Genomic DNA, 25,975 nt, shown 5'->3' with positions numbered 1-25,975 from the left:
TATCTCTTAAAGGCAGTAGGTTTAGAAGTGCAGCAGCCAATCTCCAATCCATGTCAACAGTTTATCCCCAGCATGTCAACAGCAGAGCAGAATAAATGACAGACTTGGGAACTGACCTTGTCCAGGCCTGTACACGGCCTGTAACTAATTGACTAAGCACTTTTGGAGTTTGGCTAGAAGCAGGTCAAATTGTGTGTTTGATCGTAAGATTGGAAGAGGCCCCATCTTGTTCACAGATGTCACGGGAGAGTTAAGCACCAGTAGAGGTTTTGACAGAATTAGGCATTGTAGCAAAATTACTTGGAATTTGTTTGTAGTGCATTGTGATATTGGTTCTATAAAGAAATAAAACAAGCATTTCAGAGGGCTAACGATGTACTATATTTTTTAAGCATAATGAATACATGGCTTTTTGCACATGGGGTACATAGTAATTAAGGCCTGCAGCAGTTAAAAATTAAAGTAGCCTCTCTTACTTTATGAGAGAGGGAGAGGTGAATTTGAGACTGCTTTAGAGCCAAATGGTTGTCCTCAGACACATTTGTGCATCATGACATTTACATCACACCATGATGACATGGCATTGTTGGATTATAGCACAATCTGCCATGGCACATCATCATGTTATGTCATACTGACCTCAAAAGATATTTTGGTTCACCTCTGAAGTTGCATGCCCTGTCCAGTCACAACAATTCCACATACAACAATCAGATCTGGAGGATACCCTGAAGAATGTTCAAAGGCCAGGGCAGAGCTATTGGAAGGCACTGGCATCACTATTGCCTCTGATGTGGAGCGGGGAGGAAGAGTAATGATAAAAGAAGCAGCACAGTTAGCCAGAGCCTTTGAATCCCAAATCTAGGGGGAAAGTAGTTTCAGCTTGAAGAATTTGTGTTTGGGGGCGGGGGACGGTTGTGGAAGTGCAACAGGGCATAATGGGTTTGCTCAGGCAATAAACTTGGATGCTGCAGAGCATTACTGACCTGCGTCCCCAGAGATCCAGGATTCAGCAGCCTTTCCCATCATTGGAGAGCTCCATGGTTGGTGCTTCCTAGGCCCTTATCATGGTATAATCCCCCACTCTGAACCTTAGCGTCCAAGAGATGGGGTACCAGCATGAATTCCTCTAAGCTCAATTACCAGCTTAGTACTTGTAGCGCTGCCACCAACCAGGAATTACAGTGCCTGGTACACTCTGGTCCCCCCCAAAACCTTGCCCGGGGACCCCCCAGACCCTCTGGATCTTACCACAAGGAAAGTAAACCCTTTCCCCCACCGTTGCCTCTCCCAGGCTTCCCCTCCCTGGGTTACCCTGGAAGATCACTGTGATTCAAACTCCTTGAATCTTAAAACAGAGAGGAAAAGGCACCTTCCCCCCTCCTTCTCTCTTCCCCTCCCAGATTCTCCCTGAGAGAGACAGTAATCCTAACAGAGAGAGAAAGTAGCCTCTCTCTCCTCCTTCCCTCCTTTCTCCCCACCCATTCCCTGGTGAATCCAGACCCAGTCCCTTGGGGTCTCACACCAGAATAAAAAAACAATCAGATTCTTAAACAAGAAACTTTTAATTAAAGAGAGAAAAAACAGTAAAAATTATCTCTGTAAATTTAAAAAATGGAATCGGTACAGGGTCTTTCAGCTATAGGCACTGGGAATACCCTCGCAGCCTAAGTATACAAGTACAAATTAAAATCTTTTCAGCAAAATACCAATTTGAACTCCTTTCAGCCAAATACACATTTGCAAACAAAGAAAACAAACATAACCTAACTTGCCTTATCTACCTAGTACTCACTATTCTAAACTCATAAGAGCCTATATCGGAGAGATTGGAGAGAAACCTGGTTGCACGTCTGGTCTTTCTGAACCCCCAGAGTGAAAAACAACCAAACGCTAACAGCACACACAAAAACTTCCCTCCCTCAAGATTTGAAAGTATCCTGTCCTCTGATTGGTCCTCTGGTCAGGTGACAGCCAGGCTCACTGTCCTTGTTAACCCTTTCCAGGCAAAAGAGATATGAAGCACTTTTGTTCTATTAACTCTTACTTATCTGTTTATGACAGCCCTCCTGTTGACAGCCATCTCTGCCTTGCTGCGATCTGTCCCCTTCTTTGACTCAGCCCCATACGCATTTCGTAAAAGATCAGACAACATTACTGTGGCTGACTGTTCAAGGTTCTTTTAAGGCCTTCCTCACCCACACAGCTCCACAGTTGGCTCTTCTAATAGCCTTGGGTTTTGGCTGTTGAAATTCACCAGACAGCCTGACCACTTCACCCCTTCACTGTGACAGTAGCTTTTCCCCCTTCACCTCACAGATACTATGCAGTACACAATATGCAGCTATAACCAGGGGCATGTTTGCCTTGCTAAGTTCCAGTCTACTGAGTAAACAGCACTGGCATCTCTTCAATGTATCAAAAGTACATTCAACTGTCTTTCTGTACCTGCTGAGCCAGTAGTTGAAACTTTCTTTGGTGCTGGGCAGGTGGCCACTGTAAACCTTCATGAGCCATGGGAGTAAGGGGTAGGCTGGGCCCCTCAGAATAGCTATTGCTATTTCAGTATTATCACAGAGTCCCTGGGCGATGCTCTGGAACTGCTCCCCACAAAGCCAGTCAGGACTCTGGGGAGCCTCCTCTCCCTTGGAGCAGAATTGTTCAGGGCGAGAAGCTCACACGTCTTCACCTCCTGGGTCTCTCCTTGGAGCATTCAGCATCCTCTGCCCCTCCATGCACTTCCGACAGCGAGCCTGCCCCAGCGGGGTCCTGGGGAAGCCACAGGGTCCTGCACCCCCACTTCGCAGTCAGATGTGACTCTCAGCCAGCCAGTAAAACAGGTTTATTCGATGACAGGAACAGGGTCTAAAACAGAGCTTGTAGGTACCGCGAGCTGGACCCCTCAGCCGGGTCCATTCTGGGGGGCAGTGAGCCAGACCCCCACGTCTGCACTTCGCTCCTCATCCCCAGCCTGCTCCAGCCTCCAAAACCCCCTCCAGCCCCTCCTCTCTGCTCAGCCCCTTTCCCGGGCCAGGAGGTCACCTGATCTCTTTGTCTCCAACACCTTCAGTTGACACCTTTGCAGAGGAGGGGCCCAGGCCATCAGTTGCTAGGAGACAGAGTGCCAGGCATTTAGGTGCACTGGCCCTTTGCTCTGTAGCAATCACATACCCTTATTCCACCACCTAGATACTTAAGAACTGCTCAGGGGACACTGAGGCACCAACACAGTATTCAGAGAAAACATTAAGAACATTCCCAGTTCGCCACAAGTATCACCAATGGTAATCTGGCAGTCGGGAAAGAATGTCCCTGCTTAACCATGGAAAAGTATCTCTTTCTGTTGATGTACTCCGTGGCAAAGTGGACTGGCACCAGCATAGTGATATGGGTGCATCTACCAACCCACAGCAATTCAGGAACCCCTGTGTTGTAAATCCGTCCATACGTCCTTTATATTACCCAGGGTCACAGTCCTATGTAGCAGGAGACGCTTAATGGCCTTATCCACAAGGATGACAATGGCCCCCATTGTGGATTTTCCAACTCTAAGCTGATTGCCCACTACAGATAGCAGTCCAGCGATGCAAGCTTTGCATGGTTGCCACTTGCTTCTCACTGACAATGCAGCTGTCATTTTCGTGTCCCTATGCTGGAGGTCTGGGTGAGCTTAGCTCACAGATCCAGAAATGTGATCTTTTGCATCCAAAAGTTCTGCAGTCACTTCTCGTCATTGCAAATGTACATTATGCTGCAATTACACCAATCAGTGCTCATTTTTTGAGACCAGAAGCAGAAGTCCACTGTGTGGAGCTGCTCCTTGAACACCAGCAACAACCTGGCATTTTTTCCCATCATCAGCCCATTTCTGCACTTGAACATCTCCACGTCTTCCTCTTTACAATCCCAGTTATAATAGTACTTGCTCAGGTTCTGCAAATACCAGAGAATTGTGCATTCTGTATTAGCAACGTTCATGAGAATTGTGCTGAAATGTTCAGAGTCCATACTTCTGCCAAAGACATGACAAAGACTGAAAAGCAGCATGCAGGACTATGTGAGTTTTGCAACCAGCATGAAAGTTGTGAGCTGTGGAAAACATTATGGAATGAAGAAAGTGGCATGGTAGGAATTTGACCCCAGCTCCCAGAAATTGCTGGGTGAATCATTGGTATTTCACAAAGCATGGCAAAATGTCCCACACGGCATTGTATCAGATGGCAGCACAGGACAAACTCGGATACTTACCCGTGGTGCACCATATTTTACATGGATGCAAGCACTTGTGATGAGTACATGCAGCACCAAAACACGCACTGACGTATGCATGGACCCAAGCAATGTACAAGGGTCATCAGCTGTACACCAGAGTAACTTGCATTGACCAAACTTTGTAGCATAGACGTGGCTTTTTGTCTTTTAATTTGCCTATCTGGGCAAACTTATTGACCCTGAGACATCTCAATGCTAGAGCTAGCAAGTAGGAAAAATATATTATTGCCAGGCAGGCAAGGACAATTTTAAAATCCAATCCAGAGAAGTAAAGCTTAATGACTTCCTGGGCACACTGCTGATTGGCACTTAAAAATCCTGGGTATACTAACTAACCAGCCAGAGGCTGAAAATGCAAATCAGCTTCTGACCTCAGGTTCCTTGTAAACAGCACTGAATGCTGTGTCATCAACTATCCCTTTCCTTTCAAATCCCAGCTGAAATTGTATTCTAAACCTTTGCCTAGACCATGCATTTCTCCCTCCTTCTGCTATTATTCATTTTTACACTACACATTGTATGAACCATGTTCTCAAGTTCAGTTATTATGAAAGATGCTGTACAAGTGAAGTTGTACTTTTCTATAACGACTGACTTGACTGTGTTACTCAAAACTTGCTCAGAGCTTGTACAAACTTAGTCTGACTGTTTGTATCATATGAACAAGATGGAACATGCTACTGAGTAGATTGTGTTATTTTGTCATTTTTTTGTACAATTGAGTTCACTGAAAGGTGCTAGATCTACAGTGTTCCTCATCAAAATGCCTCAGATATGACCAGGAATGGGAAACCATCTTTAGGAGTTAGAAGAATACTTTAGTGCTAGATCCTGCAAGGTGTTTACTATTTGAAGGATTGAGTCTGCAATTCCATTCAGTTCTTGGTCACTGTACAGATACTGCCAGCAAATCTCACCAAACATAAATAAATCCATAACCACAGTAAGTGGTAATGTGGACAAAACTGTCCACTGACCCCAGCAATTCATTTTACATATGCCTCTAAACAGCCATCCATTGACATGTGCTACCTAGCAGTGGAAAAGCTCTTTTTTCGTGTAATTTAACCTTTAGAAATAGTAAAATAAAACAGGAGGTACCAAAGACTTTAATTATAGCTCTTCCTCTCTCCACATACATCCACAATGAAGTAATAATAAAAAATCCTGTCTTTCTAAAGTTTACTGAATATAGTTATTTTCACCCTAGTGCTGACTCACTGAAATACTTAGTTTAAGAGACTGATGAAGGATTATTTTTATTTCCTTCCCCCACAGTTATCATCCTGACTTCTGAGAATTGCTTACCTATAAAGGTCCTACCCTGCAAGTCTCAAACGTAAGAAAGTCTTGCTGAAGTCTGTGAGCATTCTCTATGTTGGGGACCTGCAGGATAGGGGCCCTCTAATAATACATCTTTGAGTTCAGGTTGAAGTCAGACTTCAGTCATAAATATTCAGTAGCATATAAAATAATTCTCACTGACAGCACAGATATTGTTGGCAGCTATAGTGTTACAGAAAAACATTGATCTCCTCACAGGATAATGAGGTCACAGGATTTTCACTAACATATTCCTCATACAGTGAACAGCAATCAATAGTTGTCATACACTGTTCAAAAAAGATCATTCCGTTTTTTAAACAACTAGAGCTTCAGCTTTCGCTACAACCAGTGTGCTCTTGCTTTGCTCCACCATACAACACAGTAAAGACCTGTGTATTTACCTGATCATTATTTAGTATTTCTGTCTTCCAGACCAGAATGAATGTAGTAATTACTGTTTAATACACTAAATATAACTCTCAATTAATCCACAGTGGTATGACATATCAATGTATCTATGTTTTGTTTCTGAGGGCCAAGCTGGAGAATGCGCTTTTAGTTATTCAGACATTGGACTGGGATTCAGGAGATGCAAGTTCAATTCCTGTTTTGCCCAAGACACTCTTTGTGACCTTGGACTATCACTTAGCCCATGATATAGCAAAGCTCTTGAACACAGTTCCCTTGACAACTGACTATTGAGTTCAGTGGGACTATTCAGTTCAGCATGTGCTTAAGTACTTTGCTAAACTGGGGCCATGCTCTCTCTGTTCCTCAGTTCCTCATCTGTAAAATGGGGATTTGATATTTCTTTTTGCTGCCTTTTTTCTGTCTTATATAGGATTGTAAGCTCTTTAGTCTCTCTCTTACTGTGGATACGGCCACTACTTAGCACAGTGAGGCACCAATCTTGGTTGTGCACCTTAAGCATGGATGTAATACAAATATTAGCAATAAATTCTTCACTTAGGCACTGCCCTGACTTCAGCAAGCAATGGATCTGATAATGTCATCATTGCACCTCTGACAGTTTGGGGTGAGGATTGGAACCATGTTCTGGGAGCATTGTGTGGACATCTCAGGGCAGAATTTAGCCTTAATACAATATAACTACACTTATTATCATTAAAATGAAAAGAAATGTCCTTCATTACCTAGGAATTAAATCTAATGGGTCCAAAAGCAACTATCATTATTATTAGTTAATCAGTTATATAGAAATAAAATGTTAGGGGATGTTACATAATTACGCACTCCAGTTTAAAAGATAGGAATAGGTATATGCTTGATAATTACCACTGAAATGCTCTGAAATCGAATTATGTACTGTCATCATGTACTGTACTTTGAATGACATAAGATTCTGTATAGAGAGAGTTTCCATCTTTTCTTTGTCTACAAAACTCTGCTTATATAAAATTGCACCATTTTAATTCTTCCATGCTAAGTTTCTCCAGGTTTTAAAGTGATGCTTTTTTTCTAGAAAATTATTTGTACAGTGCTTCTCTTTGAACAGGACCTTTAAATATTTTTTAAATTTAATATAAGTCTGTACAGCAGGAAAGACTGAGCAATGTTTACTGTATATACAGGTGTGTTTTGTTTGTCATGCTTTAGATTCCCTTCTCTACTGAAGAGCAAACACAGCTCAAAACTAGTCTGTAGAGTAAGCAGTACATGGATCTTTATATTTTAGTCACCATTCTTCCTATTAGTCTCTTAGGTAATGCCAAATGACTCTCAAACCAGCATTTCTGCATACAGCATGCAATGATAATACTACTATGTAGTTTTGTAGACCTCCCGCCCAAACCATTTAAAGATAAAATATTAAGGATTGTGGCTGGGCCTGCGTAGGAATATAAGTAGAGAAAAAGGACACAAGGAGCCTATCTTGTGCAGGGAGCCAGCCACGTTAGGAGTAGAGCGTTCGTTAGCGCTGTTGGTAAGGCTAGCCTCCAGAAGGGAAGCTAAAAGGGGTGGGCTGAGAGCAGAGACTCAGACCCACTTCCTTCAACACCAGCAAGTGGAGTTGGTCTAATAGGGGAGAATGCATGTTTCACCCTTCAAAAAGTTGATAGAGCTTCTTCTACAGCATGTTCTTACCTACAGGTCTAATAGGCATCTGACTTATTCATCTGGACTCCAAATGCTGCATGACCCAGCTCAGCTATCACTGTTTGGCCTGGGGCTCTCAATGTTTTGCATACTGGGATACCCACCTCTCCATTTAATCATAGAGAAAAACCCTCTTTTCATATTCACCAGACTGAGAACCCAAGATCCCTAGCCCTAATGAGTTACGTTTCAGGCAGTAACTCCTAAAGAGGAAGCACATTCATAGACATAGTTAAGAGTGCCCAGTTGAACAGATTTTACTGGTGCTAACAGGATTTCCCATTTTAAAACAGGGAATAGCTCCAGAACAAGGGAGATATTTTCAAGCAGGTGAGTCAGTTGCGCCCACTAAATTATCCCTTTTGACAGGCGGGCAAACTGAGGCAAAGAAAAGTTGTGACTTACCCAGGGACACTCAGGAATAGAAGTAAAACTCCCAAGAGATTAGGATGTAGTGTATTCATTCTCTAAGAGCAACTGAAGGTGTACTATTACACTAGCAGAATAGGTAATTTAAAAATAATATATTGTCATGTAAACCATCAAACTGTTACCTGGTTTATGTGTTAGCATGCACAGCTGAACCAGAAGATGAACTTGTTCACAATGAAGACACTATATCACAATAAACACTGCTTTTTTCCAGTTGAGACAAAAAGGCAGAGACTTGATTAGGCCAGGATTTTTCTATCATCAAAAATGAGTCATTTGTACTAATTACCTTTCGTAAAGAGAACAATTGCCTTTAGAGCTGGCAACAAATATATATATATATTTTTTTTCATTATCTCTCTTCAGATATAGAAATAAATATAACAAAATACCATACATGCTCACTAATGAGGCTGGGAGATTCACTGCAAGATACTGAATTTTGGATATTTAGTAAAAAGGGTTCAGATCATGCCTGTGAAGCACAGAAGCCCTGAACTGCAGGAGGAATCATGCTTCAGGGAAACTAAATTCATCCCTGTCCACGCTAATGCATACGGGAAGGCTACATAAAACTCTATGGGGTGCACCCTGCCCGCCCCCCTCCAGCGTTATCCCCTCTTCCAGGCTAATGAGGAGGCAGGAGCAGGGCCATGGCCTTGGCCCCATCTCCTCTGGCTCCTTGGGGTTCTCCGTATCCCAAGGGAGTAGGGATGGAGAAGTCCCTGTGCTCCCTGGAGTTCAGAGACTACAACTTTGCCAGGCCCCAACATGAGCTGTCCCTCCTTTTAAGCCCCTTACACTCTCCCCTTTTATTTCAAAGCTGAGTAAAAGACGAAGCAGAATGTTGCTGTTAGTGAACAAAGGCAACAGAGAAACCAAGATCCTGCATTACAGAGTGTGCTTTATTACTCTTCCAATTACATTTTAGCTTTAACTAGCTGTGAATAATGCATCATAGAATATTGCTAAATGTAATACTGCCAACTCTTGTGATTTTTGTGATAGTGTTTCATTAAAGTCAGCTTCTGGAATCAAGCAATTATGTGACAATCTCCACTCTTTCTTTGTTTATTTAAAGAATATTTCTAGCCTTCCTGGTTGTGGAGAAAAGCTTGGAAATGTGACTAGAGTATGTCCTAAGAGCTAAAGAGAAGCCAAGAAAACAATTAGCTTTTTAAAAAAAATCTCATTATTATTAAAACATTGTTATGATTTTTGAACCGTTGAAGACACTACTGTAAATGTAATGAAGTATATTTTGTACAAATAATGAAAAACTAATAATAAGACCTTACTACAGATCAGTATTAAAACTTTAAGAGGGAGAGAGACCATCAATTTGTACTTGTGTATTTGGAAGTCTGTACTTCACTGAGTTTCTGTTGCACAGGGACACAGCCTTTTAGTGACAACTAATTCCCAGATCTCAGCAGCAACAGTTACAATATTCTTTACCAGATGCTGTTATTGTAAAGGATTAGAAAGCACCACTAAACTCAGATAAGGGGGGGGGGTGCATGTGTGGGTGTGTGTGAGAGAGTAAGAGGAGCTAGGTGAAATTTCTGAGTAAGAGCCCAGATCTACTCTGCAATGAAGACATACCCAACGACAGAGACAATGCAATCCCTCACACGAATACCCACTCATAATCAAACCAGAAAACTGATAAAAGATTCAAGCTCAGTCTCCTATAGGCTATTAAGGCATAAGGAGAGACATTGCCTCCTGAGTATTTAACAACCAAAATAACAATCAGGTATCATGATGATGAGGGCCATGTATGGTATATAGACAAAAATGAGCAATTAGAGGAAAAAATGGCAGTTGTATGCATGAGACAAATAAAAACGTAGCCACTTGGGGGTGAGATTCAGAAAGGTATTTAGGCACTTAACTCCCATTGATTTCAGTGGTCTCATTTGGAGACATTTTATATGTCCCTTTGCAAAATCGAAGGCAAAGTGATCAAACCAATAGTGAAAAGGCCAAATTATTGCCAAGCAGAGAGGAAAAGGTGCAGCAACTTTAATTAGCAAATGCATTGTAATATACAGTCCAGAAATGAGTGAGTTTTTGTTTTCCCTCTTAATTTCAGCTTTGTCCCAGATCCGTACCCACAGCGTGGCAGATTTGGCATCTGGCCCTATTCTTGTTTTAATGAGATAAGATTTTGTTATACTGTTTTTCAGGCCCTGATTATATCAAACAAAGATTTCAAGAAAGTGTGGAGGTAAAAGAAAACCCTGAAGAAAAGGTTCAAGAAAAAACACCTTCCCCCAAAGAGTCTCCTCATTTTTATCGAAAAGGCACCACGCCTCCTGGGACACCTGAAGTAAGCCCAAAGCACAGTTCTCTTCCATCTGAGCCTTCCCCTACCAAACAATTGAAAAGACAAAACTCCAGCTCAAAGGCGAGACTCACTCAAGAAAAAAAGAGTTTAGCTAGTGAGACTGTAACAGCCGTGGTCAACAAGCCTCTATATTCGAAAGTACCTGTGAAGGAGGAGATAGCAGTGAAACATCAGCCAAAGTTTTCAGCCCACCACAATCCCATCAGCACAGAGAATGGGGAACTGCATGGTCATTACCATGGCTACTACGTAAAAATGAATCCAATACTGCTTCCACATGAGCTCAGGGAGGAGGATGAAGATGTCAACCCATCACCTTCAGCACTCACACGGATACCAACTCCACAGAAGCCAAGTCCTGCCATATCTGTGACTAATCCAGATGCCAAAGAAAGCAAATCTGATACAAAAGTAAAGAAACCTGAACTTGCTGCACCAAAGAATTCTGCTAATAATGAGTCCCATTCTTCAGCAGAGAAAGAAGTGGAAATCCATTCGGTAAGTACTATTGGCAGCCCCTTCCCCTTCACTGCTTCTCTGCCTGCTACATCTCAACTTTGCAGTCTATGTCCAGGCAAAACTCGCTGACTTCCATAGCAGTTTAATCTAGTGTATGGACTGCTGGATAACACCCAATGGGAGCAAGGAACTGAGGTTCCTTACCTCACTGTTGCCTTTCTTAAAAATATGAAAGGGACAGATAGTAGCCAGAATATTGACAGCAGCAGTTCTTAGAATAAATTCTTGTGTATTGATGTAACAGCAAGATCCTTACACACACAAATGTGTTGGTGTTTTTTCATGTATTCACCTCAAACCAATATGTTTTCCTTATTGGATATTTTGGCAGTGGTGGTTACACTGTTAGGCTGATGCCAGAATCTAACAATTTCTAAATGTATACCCAAAAAATTATGCAGTAGCTTCCAAAAATCCAATGTTATGAGTGTAACAAACACTTTTCCCCATTAATTGTTAAAGTGCCAGTGGGATTTACTGAAGACTGTCATTGAAAGGTTTATAGCTTCCATGTAGCTTTGCTGTAAACCTGCATATAAACATTATCAGCACAGGGATTATTATTTGTTTGCCCTGAGAAAGGTAATTTCCAAATGCAGAGGGCTGCTGCTGAATAGTTAACAATGAATTACTGGGCAACCATTAAAAAAATTATATGTAGTATTACATCAGGCATGTATGTTTTTATAATTTCAGCTTCAGAATCAACTTAACAGATCAACTTCATCACCCAGGTAACTCCCTTGAGCTAAGGGTTACCCTGTAAATTGATATGAATGTTTGAGGCTAAATCTATGTCAGTGTATCAGACAGGCCTTAAATACCCAGTGATGTGATAAGACTTTAATAAAGTCCTGATTACAGATTCTTATTAAATATCAGCTACAAAGGTTATATTTCAGCCTCTTGGAGGTACATCTACACTGCAAAGAAAAACCCGCAGCTGGCCCATGCCAGCCAACTCGGGCTTATGGGGCTCAGGCTGCGGGGCTGTTTCTTTGTTGTGTAGACTTCTGAGCTCAGGCTGGAGGCTGGGCTCTGGGACCCTTCCACTCCATGGGATCCCGGAGCCTGGGCTCCAGCCCGAGCCCAGAGATCTACACAGCAATGAAACAGTCCCGCAGCTCAAGCCCCATAAGTTAGTGTCGGCTAACGCAGCTAGCCACAGGTGTCTAGTTGCTGTGTAGATGTACTTTTAGTTCTAGCATCATCATCATTATGTTCCTATTACGCCTCTGGTGTTTAGGACAGTGACAAAGCTCCTCCACTCCTGTCTGTTTCTGGCAAGTCTTTCAGTGGTTCCCCAGCTGTGCCCCAGGTTTTTCAGCTTGGTAAATACAGCAAATACAAAAATTTCATTTATACTTATATATATATATATATGTAAAAGACCTGATCCAAAGTCAGTGATTGTCCATTAAACAATCTAAACAGTTGCTTTATTTCCTAGGAAAATAAACTCCCAAAACAAGTACTTTAAAGTTTTATAATGTTCAGCTCTTATACTGTCATGGAAAATTTAGTTTTCCTCTGTATTTTTTTAACAGAAATTCTAGTTGGATTAATTTCATAAAATTGAAAGTGAAGACTGAAATTGTGTTTTTAGACCATTGTGCCTAGATATTCCATTACTAGATGTAAAAGGTACAATTGTCAATAATAATGCCAAAAAAGAAAAAACATTCAATAAACATTTTGTTTTGTATTTGAAAAAAACCAGATGATTAAGGCTGTCAATTAATCGCAGTTAACTCAAAAAAAATAATTGCAATTAAAAAAAGTAATTGCGATTAATCATACTGTTAAACAATAGAATACCAATTGAAATTGATTAAATATTTCTGGATGTTCTTCTACATTTTCAAATATATCCATTTCAGTTACAACATAGAATATAAAGTGTACAGTGCTCACATCATATTATCTTAGACTGCAAATATTTGCACTGTAAAAATGATAAACAAAAGAAACAGTATTTTTAAATTCACTTTATACAAGTACTAGTACAAGTGCAATCTCTTTATCATGCAAGTGCAATTTACAAATGTAGCTTTTTTACATAACTGCACTCAAAAACAAAACAATGTAAAACTTTAGAGCCTACAAGTCCACTTAGTCCTACTTCTTGTTCAGCCAATCACTAAGAGAAACAAGTTTGTTTACATTTACGAGAGATAATGCTGCACACTTCTTAATTACAATGTCACCTGATGTTTGCATAGCATTGTTGTAGCCAGCATCGCAAGATATTTATATGCCAGATGAACTAAAGATTCATATGCCTCTTCATGCTTCGGCCATCATTCCTAAGGACATGCTTCCATGCTGATGATGCTTGTTAAAAAAATGCGTTAATTAAATTGTGACTGAACTCCTTGGGGGAGAATTGTATGTCCCCTGCTCTGTTTTACCCATATTCTGCCATATATTTCATGTTATAGCAGTCTCAGATGATGACCCAGCACATGTTCGTTTTAAGAATACTTTCACTGCAAATCTTATAAAATGCAAAGAAGATACCAATATGAAATTTCTACAGCACTCAAACCAAGATTTAAGATTTCTGAAGTGCCTTCCAAAAACTGGGAGGGATGAGGTGTGGAGCATGCTTTCTGGAGTCTTAAAAGAGCAATACTCTCATGTGGAAACTACAGAACCCAAACCACCAAAAAAGAAAATCAACCTTCTGCTGGTGGCATCTGACTCAGATGATAAAAATGAAAATGCGTCAATATGCACTGGTTTGGATCGTTATCGAGCGGAAACCGTCATCAGCATGGACACATATTCTGTGGAATGGTGGTTGAAGCATCAAGGGACATGTAAATCTTTAGCACATCTGGCATGTAAATATTTTGCGACGCTGGCTACAATAGTGCCATGCAAACGCCTGTTCTCACTTTCAGGTGACACTGTAAACAAGAAGCAGGCAGCATTATCTTCTGCAAATGTAAACAAAATTGTTTGTCTGAGCACTTAGCTGAACAAGACGTAGGACTGATTGGACTTATAGGCTGTAAAGTGTTACATTGTTTTATTTTTGAATGCACGGTTTTTTTGTACATAATTCTACACTTGTAAGTTCAACTTTCATCATAAAGAGATTGCACTACAGTGCTTGTATTAGGTGAATTGAAAAATACATTTCTTTTGTTTTTTACAATGCAAATATTTATAATAAAAAATAAATATAAAATGAGCACCGTACACTTTGTACCCTGTGTTGTAACTGAAATCAATATATTTGAAAATGTAGAAAACATCCAAAAATATTTAAATAAATGATATTCTATTATTAACAGCGTGATATTAATTGTGATTAATTTTTTTAGTTGCTTGACAGCCCTACACATGATATGTTCATATTATATGATGATAAAATAGTTTCCATTCCAATGGAATGTCAGGAGGATGTTAAACAGCAGCTACTAAAGTTAGACTTTTTAAAATCAGCAGACACAGATAACTGGCATCCAACAGTTTTGAAAGAGCTGGCCAAGGAGCTCTCTTGTCTATTAATATTGATTTTCAGTAAAGCTTGGAACACTGGGGAAGTTCCAGAGACTTGGAAGAAAGCTAATGTTGTGCCAGTATTTTGAAAGGGTGAACATAATGACCTGGATAATCATATGCTCATCAGCTTAATATCAATCTGAGGCAAAATAGTGGTATGGCTGATATAGTACTCAATTAATAAAGAATTAAAAGAGGGTAATATAATAAATGCAAATCAACATAGGTGGATGGAAAATAGATCCTGTCAAACTAACTTGATATCTTTTTTTATGAGATTATAAATGTGATTGATAAAGGTAATAGTGATGATGTAATTAATATACTCAGAGTTCTGTAAGTCATTTGACCTGGTATTGCACAACATTTTGACTAAAAGTAGAATGATAGAAAATCAACATAGCACACATTAAATGGATTAAAGCCTGGTTAATTTATTGGTCTCAAAAATGTAATGATGAACAGAGAATCATCAAGTGGATGTGTTTCTACTAGAGTCCCACAGGAATTGATTCTTTGCCCTACACTTATTTAACATTGTCATCAGTGACGTGACAGAAAACATAAAATCATAAAGTTTGGTGGATTGGTAGATAGTGAAAAGGACAAGTCATTGATAAAGTAATCTGGGTTGCTGGGTAAGCTGCACTGAAGCAAACAATGTGTGTGTCAGTGCAGCCAAACGTCAAATCCTACATCTGAGGGGAAAGGTAGGCCATACTTACCAGATGAGGGACTCTGTCCTGGGAAGCAGCAACTCTGAAAAAGATTTGGCCGTTGTGGATAATCAGCTGAACGTGCACTCCCAGTGCAATGCTGTGACCAAGAGGCTAATGCAATCTTTGAATATATAAATAGGACACTGATGCAACTGCTACTGGAATACTATGTCTAGTTCTGATGTCCACGCTCTAAGAAGGATGTTAAAAAATGGGAGAGGGCTCAGAGAAGAGCCACAAGAAAACATGCCTCATAGAGAGAGACTTAAGGAGGTCAATCTACTTAGCTTAGCAAAGAGAAGGCTAAAGGGTGACTTGATTAGATACCTACACAGGGAACAGAAATACAGAGTTCTTCAGTTTAGCAGACAAAAGTATAACATGATCCAATGGCTAAAAGTTGAAACTAGACAAATTCAGACTAGAAATAAGACAAAAAAAATTAATAGTGATGGCAATTAACTATTTGAACAACATTACTGTGGGATGTAATGGATTACCATCACTGGAAATGTTTAATCAAGATTAGATAAAGGATATGATCTAGTTCAAACGGGAATTAATTCAGAGGAGTCCTATGGCCTGTGTTGTGTAGGAGGTCAGACTGCATTATGACAATGTTTCTTTCTGGCCTTTTAGTCTATTTTGGAGCTGATATTGGCCTTTTACCCTGGGAGCCTGACATATGTGGATGGGTCAGACATACGCTACCATGAGGTTGTCAGGCCTTGAAAGGAGGCTGAGGGGGGAGTGTGTCTGAAGATGAACGGACAGAATCTCAGCCTGAAATTTGAAACAGACAGTTTTCTGTTCAGCCCTTGTATAAGCAAGTGAAGTTGCACCTGCTTAGGCAGCATCTATCAGGCCAAATTTTTCTCATCTTTTCCACCATTCCTTCCAAACCAAATCATGATTGGGATCTGAGGGAGCTGCTAACTTTACTGACTAGCTGGAGCCTCTCTATATCAGAAATGTATCCCTCCACCTTCTCTGACAATCAGGGCAGGGCACAGACACAAACATACCACTAGCCAATGATCAGGAAGAATATGTCTTCACTACACACCACTGGCAGTGGCGTGCAAAATGTGTGGAGCTACATGCTGCAGTGAAAAGCATACACACTGCAGGTTGTAAGTACACATTAGGGGAGAGGGATAGCTCAGTGGTTTGAGCATTGGCCTGCTAAACCCAGGGTTGTGAGTTCAATCCTTGAGGGGGCTATCTGGGGATTTAGTTGGGGATTGGTCCTGCTTTGAGCAGAGGGTTGGACTAGATGATCTTCTGAGGTCCCTTCCAACCCTAATAATCTGTGATTCTATGTCAGTGAAAGGTACAGGAAAGGCTCCAGCAGCAGGGACACTACACTGCTGTTTTTAGCAGAGTAGAGCGGGAGGTATGACTTAGGCAAGTAGGATATGTACTCACATACATACCCACACCCTTCAGGCATGTCTTTACTAACCTAAACTATGCCTCACAGTCTGTGGCTATTTATACCTGTTGGGGGGGGGGCTCCATATGTACCTACAGTACACACTACTGAAAAAAGCATGCAGTGTAGCCAGGCCCAAAAGGTGGAGAGGGTAAAAAGAGAATATCACACAGCGAACATTTCTTTATTGATGTGATAGCTAGCCTGGGATCTGTCCCTCTGCTTCTGTTGGGGTACTTTAATTGCACTGGTCTTGATAACATCTGGGTGGTGGGCGTATGAGAGAAAGGAAATTAAGGTGTGGGAGTTCATTCCCAATGTGACGGCACTTTGCTATATGTCTTTAAAACTACATTTTCTACGTGTGTGTGTGTGTATACATATATACATATATATGCAGTAGCTGATTTTTTTCCAAGATATATGGTGATATGTGTCAGAGACAGGGTAAATTCTCTACCTGTTTTCATTTTTTAAAGTTCTAACAGGAGTAAAGCAACAAGAGGTACTCCAGCAGCCTACCAGAACAAGGGTGTGTGTTGCTACAGAATTGTTATTAATGCTGCTTATGCATTTTTCTTCAAAGTTTTCACCACCCCCATTTCAACCTCAGAAATGATCTCGCTCATTCCCTGATTCCCTCTGCTCTGAGTCTTTCCTGAACAGAGATTGTCAGAAAGTTACAGTTATCCATCCACTGAACTAACCCTGAAAAATCATTGGAAATAAATCAGATGAGATTTGAATTGTGATAAAAAAAGATGAGCAGATAGTGTTTTATCCTATGCGTCTAAGTTTTTCTGCCAAATTGTTTGCATATTGGCTTAAATAAGGTAGTATTGGAAGAAGAGGCATGGCTCTATTATACTGTAAAAGACTGTTTTGAGAGTAACTGGTATTAAACTACAATACATAGCCCCGTTTTACCTAAATCTAAGGGCATTACAGTGTGCAGAATATCAAGTAGTATGGGTCTCCTCTTAATGTGCACTTGACATCTATCAATCATACAATCCAATGTTCCTGTTGTGAAGAAAATATAGAGCTCTTGCACTGATCCTGTAAACTCCTATGCCTAGAATTCCCACCAAAGTCAATGGCCATTCCTAATGCAAATGGATTGCAGGACCAGTCTTTATATCTCTTAGTTATTTCCCTGAAAAGTAGTGTCATCTTCTACCTCAAAATTATTTACATAGAGTTATCTTACCTAAGGGAAAAGATGTTATCTTTCCTGCTACTGAAAAGATGAAAGGACAGTTTGATGCAGGACTCAAGCTTTGCTGTTGCAACTTCTTTATTGCACCTGTTCTAGTCAATCCTGCACAGCACAGACTAATTTTGCCTTTTGCTATTTTAAGCTCCTGCAGAGCATTAAGGACTTATTTTGGTGCTTCACCTTAAAGCATTTAACACTCAGAACATATGTCTAAAAACTGCTGTCCCCATCTCTGTGAAGTGGAATGAAAGTGAATTTGATGGTCTATTTCAAAAACATCCAGGCGACCCATTGTTTTCTGTGGGGAATTTTTTGTAGACAATATCACTGAAACCCGTAGTCATTTTTAACACACTCTCTGCTACAGAAGGCTATGTCTTCACTTCACAGTTAACTTGGATGATTAGCACCCAAGTAAACCTAACCTGGGTGTGAGCAGCCACACTGCACAGTCCTTCCTGAGTTACCAGCTGCTGCACTCACCCATTCATGGCACTAGGACTTCTTGGGGTATATCCTATGGTTCCTTGTGCTGCAGTAAGCTGGGCCACTCTTTGCCAGCAAATTGTGAGATAATGTCTGTCCTTGTGGGGACATGGGGAGAATTGCGGGAAGGCACTGGTGATTATCAGCACTTCAGTGGTTTAGCCTGCATCCGCTCTGCAGAGCGGTCAGGTTACCAACCTGAGTGTCAGGCTTTATCATACAGCCTCAGGTAGGTCAAAGATTTGTGTATGTGGATGGGGTCTGGAAGAGGAGGCTAGGGGCAACACATAAGTAGGGGTTGACTGCCGTGAAGACATACCCCACCAGACACTTGTAAAAATTTAGCAAAAGCTTCAGGGTGTGACCCTCTAGCTCAGTGATTCTCAATCTTTCCAGACTACTGTACCCTGTTCAGGAGTCTGATTTGTCCTGTGTACCCCATGTTTCACCTCAGTTAAAAACTGTTTGCTTACAAAATCAGACATAAAAATACATAAATGTCACAACACACTATTACTGAACAAGTGCTGACTTTCTCATTTTACCATATAATTACAAAATAAATAGATTGGAATATCAATACTGTACTTACATTTCAGTGTATAGTAAATAGAGCAGTATAAACAAATCATTTGTATGAAATTTTAGTTTGTACTGACTTCGCTAATGTTTTTATGTAGCCTGTTGTAAAACTAGGCAAATATCTAGATGAGTGGATTACCACCTGGAAGATTTCTGAGTACTCCCTCGGGTCCACATATTTCTGGCTGAGAACCACTGTTCTAACAATTTGTTGTCATGCAGAGCACTGTACTTATGCAGGTTGCATTTAACTGGCAAAATTACATAAAGGGGGGTATCTCCCAGAGACCAACTTTAGCCCTGTTGGTACTTCTTAATGGAAAGACTACTAGTTAATGGGATCATAACAGGGCAGTAATTCTGCTTGAAGTGGGAAGACTCCAGCTCATTTAGGGTACATCTGCACTGCAGTTGAATATATAATACAGGTAGCCAGACCCACACTAGTTTTAATCTAGCTAGCACGGGTAATGATAGTAGTGAAGACACAGCAGCATGCATCCATGTATGTAGGGTCCCCAGTGGACTTATACAGGGGCTCCTAGCCCAGGCTGAAGCCCATGCCACCATATCTGTACTGGACTGGTTAAACCTAGCATGGGATGCTTATATGAGCTGCAGTTGCACCTTAAATTGCAGTGTATACGTACTTAGTGACATGACTCAAGATTTTTAGGAGTTGCTAGTGATACTGCGCACCAGCTTGAAACATCTTAAACCAGTGGTGGGCAACCTGCGGCCTGTCAGCATAATCTGCTGGCAGGCCGCAAGACAGTTCGTTTTCATTGACCACCTCCCGGCCAGTGGGAGCTGCGGGCGGTCGTGCCTGCGGATGGTCAATGTAAACAAACTGTCTCGCGGCCTGCCAGCGGATTACCCTGATGGGCTGCAGGTTGCCCACCATTGCCTTAAAGGGTCTAATTTTCAGAAAGTTCTAAGTAACCACCCCCTGAAAGTTAAGTCATTAAGAAGTGCCTTAAGTTAGGCACCCAAAAACTGAGTCACTCAAAATCATTAGTCACTTCTGAAAATCTTGCCTCTAGATATTTATTTTAAAGTTTCACTCTTATGCTAGTTGTGTCTCTCTTCTCCTGATCTTATTTGTTTGTTAGCTGTGATTTTTGCAGAAAGTTCTTCACCTGTTCCTGGCTGTGAGCTCACTTCTTAAATGCTAACTATACATGCTAGGCCATCACACCAGGCAGATAGGCCCAGTACAGATAGTGCGCCTTCTCCCATCTCCAAGGGCCTCTCCATTCGTTTGACAGCCTCTTTGCATCTCAGCAGGCAGTAGCACTATCAAAATGGGAGCATCTCCGTATTGACAGCTTCAAGAGATCAAAAATTATGGGGTGTGTACATGTGATAATTAGTATTGCCCACTCTCCCACATGTATTGGATAAAGTGATTTTGGCCCCTGCTGCACGGGCTCTCACGCCCATATCTGCTCCTTTCCTGCCCAGTAATTAATCCTGTCCTCCAGTCCTCCATCAGTTCTCTCCCCACTCAACTCCCTTAGCTCATCCACCCCCCCTTCGATCCCCACCGGTCTTAGTTCATCCTCCTAGCACTCACACCATCTGCTCAGAACCCATCATCAACAAGGCCGGCTTTAGGCCTATTCCACCAATTCCCCCGAATCGGGCCCCGTGCCTAAGAGGGCCCTGCACCCAGTGAGAATCCCTTCCCTGGCTAGAGGCACCTTTTTAATTTTTACTCACCTGGCAGCACTTCAGGTCTTCAGTGGCACTTCAGTGGCAGGTCCTTCAGTGCCGCTAAAGACCTGGAGCGAGTGAAGGACCCACCGCTGAAGACTCAGAGCACCGCCCGGTGAATACAAGCCCCACGTGTTTTTTTACTTTTTTTTTAAAGTCATCCCTGCCGTGCCCCATTGAAACTGTTCGAATTGGGCCCCGCACTTCCTAAAGCCGGCCCTGATCATCAATACAGCCCACCCACCCCATCAGCCCTCACCCCCGCACTTCAGCCCTGCCCTGCAGCCCCCACACCATAATTCAGCTCTCCCAGCCTCACCTATCCTCCTCTTAGGGTTCTGTGGCCTGTAGTAGGGTCACTTCTCCCTCTTCCCAGGCTGGCAGGGAAGCAGCCACCCAAGTTGAAAAAAAATCTTGAGCTTTGGGAGTTCTATCATGAGATCATGAGTGAGGCTTAATTTTACTTAGAAATCATGTCTCACAATAAATTCACTACAGTTGGCAAGCCTGGTGTCTGTTAATTGTTAACTCCATTTCTCCAAGACTAAAAGCCCCTGCAGATACCATCTGCAGTGGGTTCTATTGTGAGAGTACTATGAGTCCAGTCCTTGAAAACACTTAGTGCTTAGTGAAAACACTCAGGCCTAGTGCTCCTCACTGTACACACTGTTCTCACAGTAGTAAGCACTTGACCTGGTAGTAAGTGTTTGCCTGTAATAATCTCTAAACCATTTTTAATACTATTCAATGTGAGATTAGCACAAATACTGTTCATTTAAGACAGGCTTTGCCATTCCAGTATTCTAGGAAACAGTTCTCAACCTGTATCATCCCAGGGATTATATGGCTGATGTCAATTATAGCCATTAAATGTAGTGGAATTTTACAATAGATGACATTTGCAGTAAGTCAATAAATTCTTGTTTAATATTTATTAAACCTGGTTATCCCTCTTGTGATCTTAAGAGTGATAGTCCCATCACCAGGTCCAGCAATCTTGCCCTACTCAGGTCTTGCCCTTTTGTGAGGATCATTTGTGTTTTCCATAGGAATGAATTGTATAAGTGGTGTGGCTTTCTTTGGTTTTTTTTACTAGCAGTGAGTATGCATTTTTTAAAAATTAATCACATGTAAGGCTGAGTAAATATGCCAAAATTTTTAAAAGGAGAACCCAAGAACAGAGGCATCTCATGTTAAATGTATATGCCAAGCTATTCATAAGTGAGCATCTGTACAAATTATATCCTTCTGGACACTCTTCAAAAAACAGCAGTGTATATCAGAAGGCTAATCAGAATCTTTGATCATCTGTTTCATATAAAAATGAAGAAATTATACAAGGATTAAGAGTCTGCTCTTTAATAAAATTTAGATTTCGCTTGGAAGGCGGGGGTGGTTTTGACTTGTACATTTCTCTATTAAATTGACCACCTCCATTTATAAAGTAAGGGAATTTTGCCATCAGTGTCTCGAAGAGCAGGAACAGGTCTGTAATTTTGCAACTGTTAAAATTAGAACATAAGAACGGCCGTACCAGGTCAGACCAAAGGTCCATCTAGCCCAGTATCCTGTCTACCGACAGTAACCAATACCAGGTGCCCCAGAGGGTGTGAACCGAACAGGCAATGATCACGTGAGCTCTTTCCTGCCGTCCATCTCTATCCTCTGACAAACAGAGGCTGGGGACCCCGTTCCTTACCCATCCTGGCTAATAGCCATCTGTGGACTTAACCACCATGAATTTATCCAGTTCTCTTTTAAACACTGTTATAGTCCTAGCCTGCACAACCTCCTCAGGCAAGGAGCTCCACAAGTTGACTGTGCGCTACGTGAAGAAGAACTTCCTTTTATTTGTTTTAAACTTGCTTCCTATTCATTTCATTTGGTGACCCCTAGTTCTTGTATTATGGGAATAAGTAAATAACTTTTCCTTATCCACTTTCTCAACATCACTCATGATTTTATATACCTCTATCATATCCCCCCTTAGTCTACTCTTTTCCAAGCTGAAGAGTCCTAGCCTCTTTAATCTTTCCTCATATGAGACCCTCTCCAAAACCCTAATCATTTTAGTTGCCCTTTTCTGAATCTTTTCTAGTGCCAGTATATATTTTTTGAGATGCAGAGACCACATCTATACGCAGTGTTCAAGCTGTGAGCGTACCATTGATTTATATAAGGACAATAATATATTCTCAGTCTTATTCTCTATCCCCTTTTTAATGATTCCTAACATCCTGTTTGCTTTTTTGACCGCCTCTGCACACTGCATGGACATCTTCAGAGAATTATCCACAATGACTCCAAGATCTTTTTCCTGACTTATTATAGCTAAATTAGCCCCCATCATATTGTATGTATAGTTGTATATTTTTTATAATGTGCATTACTTTACATTTATCCACATTAAATTTCATTTGCCATTTTGTTGCCCAGTCACTTAGTTTTGTGAGATCTTTTTGAAGTTCTTCACAGTCTACTTTGGTCTTAAGTCTCTTGAGCAGTGTAGTATCATCTGCAAACTTTGCCACCTCACTGTTTACCCCTTTCTCCTGATCATTTATGAATAAGTTGAATAGGATTGGTCAGAGGACTGACCCTTGGGGAACACCACTAGTTACCCCTCTCCATTCTGAGAATTTACCATACATTCCTACCCTTTGTTCCCTGTCTTTTAACCAGTTCTCAATCCATGAAAGGACCTTCCCTTTTATCCCATGACAGCTTAATTTATGTAACAGCCTTTGGTGATGGACCTTGTCAAAGGCTTTCTGGAAATCTAAGTACACTGTGTCCACTGGATCCCCCTTGTCCACATGTTTGTTGACCCCTTCAAAGAACTCGAATAGATTAGTAAGACACCATTTCCCTTTACAGAAACCATGTTGACTATTGCTCAACAGTTTGTTTTTCTATGTGTCTGACAATTTTATTCTTAACTATTGTTTTGACTAATTTGCCCGGTACCGACGTTCGACTTACCAGTCTGTAATTGTCAGGATCACCTCTAGAGCCCTTTTTAAATATTGGTGTTACATTAGCTAACATCCAGTCATTGGGTACAGAAGCCTATTTAAAGGACAGGTTACAAACCTTAGTTAATAGCTCCGCAACTTCACATTTGAGTTCTTTCAGAACTCTTGGGTGAATGCTATCTGGTCCTGGTGACTTGTTAATGTTGAGTTTATCAATTAATTCCAAAACCTCCTCTAGTGACACTTCAATCTGTGACAGATCCTCAGATTTGTCACCTACAAAAGCCGGCTCAGGTTTGGGAATCTCCCTAACATCCTCAGCCATGAGACTGAAGCAAAGAATTCGTTTAGTTTCTCCTCAATGACTTTATCGTCTTTAAGCGCTCCTTTTGTATCTCGATCATCAAGGGGCCCCACTGGTTGTTTAGCAGGCTTCCTACTTCTGATGTACTTAAAAAAACATTTTGTTTTTACCTTTTGAGTTTTTGGCTAGCCGTTATTCAAACTCCTCTTTGGCTTTTCTTATTACATTTTTACATTTAATTTGGCAGTGTTTAGTCTCCTTTCTATTTACCTCACTAGGATTTGACTTCCACTTTTTAAAGGAAGTCTTTTTATCTCTCACTACTTCTTTTACATGGTTGTTACGCCATGGTGGTTTGTATTTAGTTTTTTTACTGTGTTTCTTAATGTGGGGTATACATTGAAATTGGGCCTCTATTATGGTGTCTTTAAAAACTGCTCATGCAGCTTGCAGGGATTTCACTTTAGTCACTGTACCTTTTAACTTCTGTTTAACTAACCCCCTCATTTTTGCATAGGTCCCCCTTTTGAAATTAAATGCCACAGTGTTGGGCTGTTGAGATGTTCTTCCCCCCACAGGGATGTTGAATGCTATTATATTATGGTCACTATTTCCAAGTGGTCCTGTTATAGTTAACTCTTGGACCAGCTCCTGCGTTCCACTCAGGCTTAAATCTAGAGTTGCCTCTCCCCTTGTGGGTTACCTTACCAGCTACTCGATGAAGCAGTCATTTAAAGTATCGAGAAATTTTATCTCTGCATTTCGTCCTGAAGTGAAATGTTCCCAGTCAATATGGGGATAATTGAAATCCCCCACTATTATTGAGTTCTTAATTTTGATAGCCTCTCTAATTTCCCTTAACATTTCATCATCACTATCACTGTCCTGGTCAGGTGTTTGATAATAGATCCCTAATGTTATATTTTTATTAGAGCATGAAATTTCTATCCATAGATATTCTATGGAACATGTGGATTCACTTAAGATTTTTACTTCATTTGATTCTACATTTTCTTTCACATATAGTGTCACTCCCCCCTGCGCGACCTATTCTGTCCTTCCGATATATTGTGTGCCATTGATTGCTCTCAGTCCACCAGGTTTCTGTGATGCCTATTATATCAATATCCTCCTTTATCACAAGGCACTCTAGTTCACTCATTTTATTACTTAGACTTCTAGCATTTGTGTACAAGCACTTTAAAAACTTGTCACTGTTTATTTGTCTGCCCTTTTCTGATGTGTCAGATTTTTTTTATGTGAATGTTTATCATCTGATCTGGCCCTTACATTATCCTCTACTCCTGACTATAACCTGGAGATTCTCTATCATTAGACTCTCCCCTAAGAGAAGTCTGTGTCCGATCCACATGCCCCTGTGCAGCAGTCGGCTTTCCCCATCTCCTAGTTTAAAAACTGCGCTACAACCTTTTTAATGTTTAGTGCCAGCAGTCTGGTTCCACTTTGGCTTAGGTGGAGCCCATCTCTCCTGTATAGGCTCCCCCATCCCAAAAGTATCCCCAGTTCCTAGTGAATCTAAATCCCTGCTATCTACACCATCATCTCATCCACGCATTGAGACTCTGAAGCTCTGCCTGCCTACCTGGCCCTGCGCATGGAACAGAGAGCATTTCTGAGAATGCCACCATAGAGGTCCTGAATTTCGATCTCTTCCCTAGTAGCCTAAATTTGGTCTCCAGGACATCTCTCCTACCCTTCCTTATGTCACTGGTACCTACATGTACCATGACCATCAGCTCCTCCCCAGCACTACACATAAGTCTGTCTAGATGCCTCGAGAGATCTGCAACCTTTGCACCAGGCAGGCAAGTCACTGTACAGTTCTCCCGGTCATCACAAACCCAGCTGTCTACGTTTCTAATGATCGAATCTCCCATTACTAACACCTGCCTTTTCCTAGCAACTGGAGTTCCCTCCCCTAGAGAGGTAACCTCAGTGTGAGAGGCAGCCCTAGCACCATCTGGACGGAGGGTCCCAACTATGGG

At 41.2% G+C, this 25,975-nt stretch overlaps 1 protein-coding gene across 3 annotated transcripts in view; it reads left to right on the top strand.

The window, feature by feature from the left end:
• Positions 1-25,975, top strand: part of JPH1 (junctophilin 1) — a 121,464-nt gene that overhangs the window by 91,871 nt on the left and 3,618 nt on the right. For 2 of the 3 annotated variants that reach the window (XM_030553285.1, XM_030553283.1), the window contains exon 4: positions 10,341-10,999. In XM_030553285.1, coding sequence (XP_030409145.1) covers positions 10,341-10,999 — 659 coding nt within the window. Of the gene's footprint in view, positions 1-10,340; positions 11,000-25,975 lie in introns of those variants that run through there. The other variant, XM_030553286.1, reaches the window with a different exon arrangement.

Source organism: Gopherus evgoodei, chromosome 2, assembly GCF_007399415.2.
Source record: "Gopherus evgoodei ecotype Sinaloan lineage chromosome 2, rGopEvg1_v1.p, whole genome shotgun sequence".
In the NCBI taxonomy this organism is placed as follows: Eukaryota; Metazoa; Chordata; order Testudines; family Testudinidae; genus Gopherus; species Gopherus evgoodei.
Note: the sequence above shows the minus strand (reverse complement) of the source record. Positions and strands in the feature narration are given on the sequence as shown.